Source organism: Chlamydotis macqueenii, chromosome 1, assembly GCF_036417535.1.
Source record: "Chlamydotis macqueenii isolate bChlMac1 chromosome 1, bChlMac1.mat, whole genome shotgun sequence".
Lineage (NCBI taxonomy): Eukaryota > Metazoa > Chordata > Aves > Otidiformes > Otididae > Chlamydotis > Chlamydotis macqueenii.
In genome coordinates, this window is record NC_141556.1 from 33,660,770 (window position 1) to 33,668,736 (window position 7,967).

Consider the following 7,967-nt stretch of genomic DNA (forward strand, 5'->3'; position numbering starts at 1 on the left):
GGAAATAAGCGCTTTGACACCTTTATAGGGCTCAGGTAACAGTATCTGCATACTTAGGCCTACGTATCGATTGCAGATATGTTTGCATAGTGGACAGTGATGAAATGAGTAGTAGGATATGAAATGAGGTGGCTGGATCAAAGCTTCTAGTGATCTGCTGTTCATATGCTGAGAGTTCTGACTTCACCTTGTCCGTGAACAGCAGCTGTAGGTTTGATGTTGCTTCATTCTTGACTGCTTGCTGTAAGTCTCTGACTGGAGGTCACCATTTAGATTAGATATTAGGAAAAATTTTTTTAGAGTGAGGGTGGTGAAACACTGGAACAGGTTAGCCAGAGAGGTGGTGGATGCCTCATCCCTGGAAACATTCAAGGCCAGGTTCAACAGGGCTCTGAGCAACCTGATCTGGTTGGAGATGTCCCTGCCCCTTGCAGGGGGGGTTGGACTAGATGACCTTTAAAGATCCCTTCCAATTCAAACTATTCTGTGATTTCAAAAATGAGGTTTCAGTGAAGATGTTAAAAACGGTCACGTAAGTGACATTTTTTTTGCTTCAATGTACATCACAAAATTATATCTAGCCATTTTCCCAATATTTATATTTCAGATGCTAAAGAGCACTAATTTTAGATTGATCTCTTATTCTATCAGTTTTGACAAGCATGCGATGTTGAGATCAAATGGGGTGAATGGTGTGCGTCTCTTTTTCCAAATTAAAGTTTAAGTAAAGTCTGAATATGACTGCCAGTAAAGAAGGAAAACAGGAAAAGGAATACATGAAACCCAAATTTTTTAGCTGTTTATTACTGTATTTTGCTTGTATTGTAGATAATGGATCTGTTGGAATTAACATTCATTATTTCTTTGGTAAAGTATAAACAGAAAATCAGAATCATAATGTTTCAGTTGGATTTGGCAAAATCATTGCCATTTATTGGTAGCTCACTGTTATATATATATACATGTTTTTCCTTCTAAAATTTTGTGACTTTCCATTTATCAATGCATGTCTCATTTCAGAAAATAAAAATGTTTAGCCACTGTGGGTTCCTGTTTGTGATACTTGCACTTCACCATTAACTGGAAAACAACGCTTAAATTCCCCTCCCTCTCTTTTTGTAGGTGGTTTCAAACACCATCACAAGTTTTCTATCATGCAGCAACTGAACATGGAGGAAAAGATGTCTATCCCGGGCAGTGCTTATGGGAGGGATGTGAGCCTTTCCAGCGGCAGAGGTTTTCCTTCATTACCCATTTACAGGTGCATATTTTCTTTCACATATTGCTTCATGAAATAATAGGAATTTCATGGTAAATTTTCAAACACCTTTCTCACTATCTTTCTCTTTTCCCCAAACAGGATAAGCACTGTTCCAGAGATGCTTTGCTTGCAGGATTAAAGCAAGATGAACATGGACAAGCAGGAAATCAGAAGCCTTCCAATAAGTAAGAGACCTGAGCTTCATTAGCAATAGAGAAAATAAGAGAATGGAAATTATGGGAAGAATTTGTGTATTTGTAACTTGGCTTATCAGGTGAAACTCTGCATTTGTAGACTTTGTAACAGTAATCATATTTCAGGTCCATTACAGTAAGATAAAATGGGCAAAAGAGGGTCTGATGTGAGAGATGTGATTGCAGTTATCATAAAAAGAACAGATAATTTTTTAAGGTATATCATATGGGTCAGTACCCTGTGATGAACGTTGTTCTCAACATATTTTCCTGTTTTTTCCCAACTGGACAGCATTTTATAAGATTTTATTGTGACTAGAAAGTGCTTATACTCTAAATAGGAAGTTATTTGTTGCATACAGTTCAGCTGTTTCATACAAGTGCGATGGATTGTCTTGTAACTTGCTGTATTCCTTCCAGTTTTGTGGTCTAAATTTGGGCTGATTTGATCCAGGGACTCTTGTAATAAACTTCCCTTTAAACAAGCAAACAAGATAAATACCAACTCCTATGAGTCTTCTAATTTTGTGCTGCTACCTGGAATCCGCTTTGGCTCTCCTTTTCCCCAAAATGATATCAGCCATCTGGAATTAATATTGGAGAGCACAACCCCATTGCTGGGGGTTGTAGAGATGGTTTTGTTAATAATGGAGTTATTCAGGGTTCAGTTACTTGTAGAGGTGTATTAAGACTAGGTCTTTGTTAGTAACTAGCTGGAATCTCTTTGTTGCAAGCTAAAGATGTAATTACATGGTCCCAGGCAGATTTCTGCACCCTGTTCTGTGGCTAGTTAAATTGCTGCCAAACTGCTGGAGGCAGCAGAGAAAGTTGAATATGAAAGCTGAGAAATTGAGTTTGGGAGTCCTTTTATTTTTTAATGTAAACAAACTTCTTAACACAGACTTAAGATTGCTTTATGGTGCCTTGCTTCATTACACTGAACAACATTCAGACCTCTGAAAACCACAAAATGAGGAATGATGGTAATGTAGTCTTAAATTCTTGGTAAGTGAGAAGTGTAGAGCTGATAGCATCTACTAGCGTGTTTTGATCTCAGCTCTGCCTTTTCAAGAATGTTTTATCTTGCACGGCCCTGTTCAACATCTTTGTCGGCGATATGGACAGTGGGATAGAGTGCACCCTCAGCAAGTTTGCCAATGACACCAAGTTGTGTGGTGCCGTCAACACGCTGGGAGGGAGGGATGCCATCCAGAGGGACCTTGACCGGCTGGAGAGGTGGGCCCATGCCAACCTCATGAAGTTCAACCAGGCCAAGTGCAAGGTCCTGCACCTGGGTTGTGGCAATCCCAGGCACAAATACAGGCTGGGCGGGGAATGGATTGAGAGCAGCCCTGAGGAGAAGGACTTGGGAGTGCTGGTGGATGAGAAGTTCAACATGAGCCAGCAATGTGCTCTGGCCAACCGCATCCTGGGCTGCATCAGGAGGAGTGTGGCCAGCAGGTCGAGGGAGGTGATTCTGCCCCTCTACTCTGCCCTGGTGAGACCCCACCTGGAGTATTGTGTCCAGTTCTGGAGCCCCCAACATAAGAAGGACATGGACCAGTTGGAGAAGGTCCAGAGGAGGGCCACGAAGATGATAAAAGGGCTGGAGCACCTTTCCTATGAGGACAGGCTGAGAGAGTTGGGGCTGTTCAGCCTGGAGAAGAGGAGGCTCCGGGGAGACCTGATAGCGGTCTTCCAGTACCTCCAGGGGGCCTACAGGAAAGATGAGGAGAGACTGTTCAGTAGGGCCTGTTGTGATACGACGAGAGGCAATGGTTTTAAAATAGAGGGAGGTAGATTTAGATTGAAAATTAGGAAAAAAAATTTTACAATGCGAGTTGTAGAACACTGGAACAGGTTGCCCAGAGAAGTGGTGGAAGCCCCATCCCTGGAAACGTTCAAGGCCAGGCTGGATGAGGCTCTGAGCAACCTGATCTAGTCAGGGATGTCCCTGCTTCTTGCAGGGGGGTTGGACTAGATGACCTTTGAAGGTCCCTTCCAACTCTAACCATTCTATGATTCTATGCAGGTAACACATTCAGTAGCTCTCTGTCCTCACAGACTTCTTTAAAATTGGCACAGGTACTCATATTAGAAAAAATGTTTATACATCCCTTCTTCCAAGGCAGAATTCCCTAATTAGGTCAAATTCAGAAAGCAGGAATTTATATGCGTAACCAGTTCTTGCTGAAATATTGAGACTGCAGTATCACAAGATAATAAGGATGTGATTTCAGGTAAGAGCATTCAGCTACTCAAAGTAGAATGTTTTGACTCTCCCTGCTGTCCCTTGTTCCTTCTCATGGCTATGCACTGCTTACAATGAGGGAACTAGTTTTAGTTTTTGTCTGATTGCATAGTAAATCAATTCTGTTTTAAAAAAAAAAAAAAAAAATCGGTCAAAAAGTGGGTTTGCCAGATGAGTGGAATACTCTTGCCTTACAGTCAGTTGGATACCAGTAGAGGAGGTGGGCTGGAACAAAAGGAAGGGATGAGACCTTTCTCTGTCAGCACTCATGACAGTTAATACGCTCAGGTGTTTATGAAATCACAGAGGTTCCCTATCCATTACTTTTACTCTCATCCCTCATGTCTCCGTTACTCATCTTTTACCAAACAGGAATATTTTGATTCCATGTAATATGTAGCCCACACAGTCCTACAGCACTGCTACAGAGTTAACATTTGCACAGCTGAAAAGAGCATCTAGCTACCTGAGGGAGGCAAGACTTGAGGGTTTGCTTTCCGGAATCGGTGACTTGTCACATGAAACCCTAAGCTCGCTCCAGCAGGTCACCTCAGGTTGGCTTGCATGGTCATGTCTGAAAGCTGGCTTACAAAGTTTTGGCTTCATTTATTTTTTGTTGAGTCCTAGAAACTTGTCAGATATATCAGCACACCACTGCTGAGTTTAGTCGGTGTGACTAAACTCTTGTAGGGAGCTGAACCAACTGAAAAAACTGGTGCTGAGATGAAGTATGTTTAAGCCATCAACTTATAGGCGTTAATTAGGCCAACTTTCTTCACTTAATTCCTCACCATTTAGTAAAACTACACCTACCTCGGAGAGTGCAGAATAGAGTGGGAGTTGCTGGTGCTGGAAGTAAAATCTGTGTAACAAAGAAGGGCCCATTGCCCGCGTCATCATTTCTGTCTGTCGTAACACCATACGTACTTGACAAAATCTGTAATGGCTTTTGCTAGAACCAGGTAGGCAAAGTCAAGCTACGTTACAGTTGGTTGTATACCTTAATTCTGTATTTCTTTGCTTTTAAAGTTGTATTCTATTAACTCTTCCTCTTCTGGTTTTCAGAGGTAGCTGAATATTACGTTCTGGAAGGTCAGGTAGCACTAGCAATTAACTGTATGTTGACTGTAGCTTTGTGCATTTGAATCTTTTTAGATTCACATTAATTTTTTTTTCCTTGTTGCCACTGAAGCAAAGATGGTAGCATGAGCTACCAAAAATATTCTTCATGCACCATGGGAATGGGGCAGGAGATAACTTCAAATGACAAGATGAATGATATGGTTTGAAGTTAAGTTGATAATATAATTAAAGAAATTCATCTTGAGAGAGATACTTGCCCACAGGCACAAGCCAGTCCATTTGATATCTCAATAACTTCTTATCAACTTTTTTTTTCCAAAATCAAAAAGAGAAGATAATCTTCTAATATCTTCCTAATTTATTACAATTATCCCTTTTTCAGTATTTCTAGAATCAAGGCAATAGTACTTCAACTTTAAAAATGTAGTATGATAGCTGTTGAAGAGAGACCTTCAGAACATCCTCCATTGATGAATCCTTGTCCTTTTTGATACAAGGAAAACAAAAATGTTTCAGAAAAGGAAAATGAAGATGGTAATTCCTTTACTGTGGTACTCAGTCTCCTAGAAACATATGTAATTGCCCAGTAGTTTCTTAATTCAGTCCCTGCCCTTCTCCCTTTACTTCATAAAGGTGTTCAAATTCTTATTTCCATTCAGGGAAGGATGACAGCGTGATTATGAGCTAAGTTTTTAGAGAGGAGTCTGTCTGTTACTACTTCTTCATTTTCTATTTTGTGGTTTAAAACCATTTATATGAACCCTTTTTCTAATTTTTAACTAGGTTTCCGTGTTGTTAGAATTTCAGATTACGAAGAAAGTCTCTCTGAAGAGAGAATTGAAGTTTTATTCTTAGAATATTTACTTACAGGGAAAGATGCCCAAATAATACTCTGACAGGCTAACTTTCATTTTGAAAAATGGAACATTTACATTTGATTTATGCTACATTTATTTGCAAGTAAGCACTACTTGCGCTTCTAATCAGGTTCTGCTAGGGTATTAAAAGACTTTATATTGTTCAATATATTGAAACGTGGTGATATTTTTCACCATTGATACCGCAAAACTTTCTTTGAGATGTCATTATGAGTCTTACTCGTTAAGTGAAGTTGCATATTTGTACATTCTAAAGTCTAATTGTATGAGTAATTTTAAAGTTTTACATGAAATAGAGCTTTGACTTCAGTGTTAATACTGAAAATGGAGAATTTGCTTCTGCTGTTTGTTATTTGTAGCAGCTTTATAAAATACCCTGCTTAATTCATTAATCTCGATCTAAAAGCTGCAGTAACAGGTAATTGGTTTTACGAATGTTTGATCTGGTTTAACACTTGGATGTTTTATGTCTTAGATCATAACTTCTATCACGTTACTTTATATTACTCCTCACTAACCACAGTTAATGTGTATTTTATATTGTCTTAGTGTCTAATGGTCCCAGTGAGCTGTGTCGAGTTTTGAATAGCTGTATTTTAAGGACATTCTCTGGCCAAATCTCAGATGACATTTGCATAGCTGCTATCACAGTTCCTGTTAAAGCCTGGCTGAGAAAACATTCCCTTAAGTAGGTACACTTCAGGAAGTGGCTGTGTCATTAGTACAATATATTACTTTTCCATCACAAATGTCATGGGTGATGAGCAGTACTTCTTCAAGAAAGTTTTTTTCTTTTTTTCTTTTTTTTTTTTAAACATAAAATAAAGGCCGTGACTCTTCTGAAGGCTTTGCAATAAGGTTTATCTCTGTGGAAATAAAAAGCAAATGACCTGTCAGCACCAAGTGTTAATGGATCTTTGTGTCTCTGTTCAGATAGGTTAAAAAATTGTCAAAATAAATTTTCAGAGTTGTTAATCTTCTAGAAAGTGGTGCAAAGCTTATTTTCATTCATTCTTTCTTTACTAATGTAGGCAGCCAGCTGCAGGGGGTACTGCCTCTACTCCCAGAGCACAGAAGGCCATTGTGAATCATCCGAGTGCTGCCCTAATGGCATTAAGGAGGGGATCAAGAAACCTTGTCTTCAGAGATTTCACAGTTAGTATTGTTTGACTCAAGTATTAGATGTTAATTGTTGCCTGCTACTATGAGGCTTTTACATTTTTTTTTCCCTCTTTACTTCTGTAGGATGAAAAAGAGGGACCAATAACTAAACACATCCGATTAACAGCTGCCTTAATATTAAAAAATATTGGTAAATATTCAGAATGTGGTCGCAGGTAAGCATCGTATGATTCTTCTAATACCAATGGGCAATGTTGTTTCTGTTCTTTTAAGTACCAAAAAAAAGATATGTTTTACCTATCATTTAAAAACAAACATTAAGTATATCAACAGTACCATTTCTCTATCAGTTCTGCACTGTTTAGTTCCCCACACGAGTGCTCAGCATCATCTTACTTAAGACAGTATTTTGTGATCCAGACTTTTGAAATGTGTTTGGTAAATTTGATAGGTTAACTTTTTGGAGACAGCTGAGAGAAGTTTCTGTGGGTCTGTCCCTTTTCGTCCTGAAGGCAGTACTGTGTGACTCTGAAAATAATAATTCTGTAAGCAGCTGCCCATTGGCGGTACCCTTTTACCTCAACTTGAGAAAGGGGTGAATTTTCTTAAACTGTGGAGTGGTTGCGTTCCACACTGTTGCTTTCCCCTCCGAATTTGGGTCTAATAAACCCAAACTTAGTCTAATAAATTACTCGGCTTTCTTCTCACTTGTAGAAGATCCTTCAGTAAGTAAATGGACCAATACTGACTTGTGATACTAAGCAGGAAACGTTCTTTATGGTGCAGAAGGAGTAGTGGTTAGTTACTGTGCCAGAAATCACCGTGCGTGCTGCTTCCGTTTTTTTCCAGGAATTTACAAGCTGAGTGTTTTCTTGGTTTTATTTTGCATCATTTCAGCTTCATAATAGCGGAAGTAATTTTTTTCTAATAAGACTCTGTTAATTTTTTTCTGTTCTTCAAAAACCTGGTCACAGGGAGGAATTTCCTAGTTGTAGTTCTAAACAAAAGAGTCTTGATACTGGTTGTAGAAACCCTCCTGCTGTCTTCAGCCACCGAATTGGGGTACATGTATACATATTATATACCTGTCACAGAAATAGTGTTCCACATATTGATAAGGTGTTTGTGGGATTTTCTGTGCTGTAGTATACCCTTCTTCTCTACAAGTGTTGGCATTA

The 7,967-nt window shown here is 39.1% G+C and overlaps 1 protein-coding gene across 4 annotated transcripts in view; it reads left to right on the forward strand.

The window, feature by feature from the left end:
* The window catches only part of ARID2 (AT-rich interaction domain 2), a 101,676-nt gene that overhangs the window by 91,238 nt on the left and 2,471 nt on the right, over positions 1 to 7,967 (forward strand). For 3 of the 4 annotated variants that reach the window (XM_086748370.1, XM_086748367.1, XM_086748382.1), the window contains 4 exons: positions 1,123 to 1,261; positions 1,361 to 1,446; positions 6,699 to 6,822; positions 6,913 to 7,004. In XM_086748370.1, coding sequence (XP_086604496.1) covers positions 1,123 to 1,261; positions 1,361 to 1,446; positions 6,699 to 6,822; positions 6,913 to 7,004 — 441 coding nt within the window. The remainder of the gene's footprint in view (positions 1 to 1,122; positions 1,262 to 1,360; positions 1,447 to 6,698; positions 6,823 to 6,912; positions 7,005 to 7,967) is intronic. The other variant, XM_086748377.1, reaches the window with a different exon arrangement.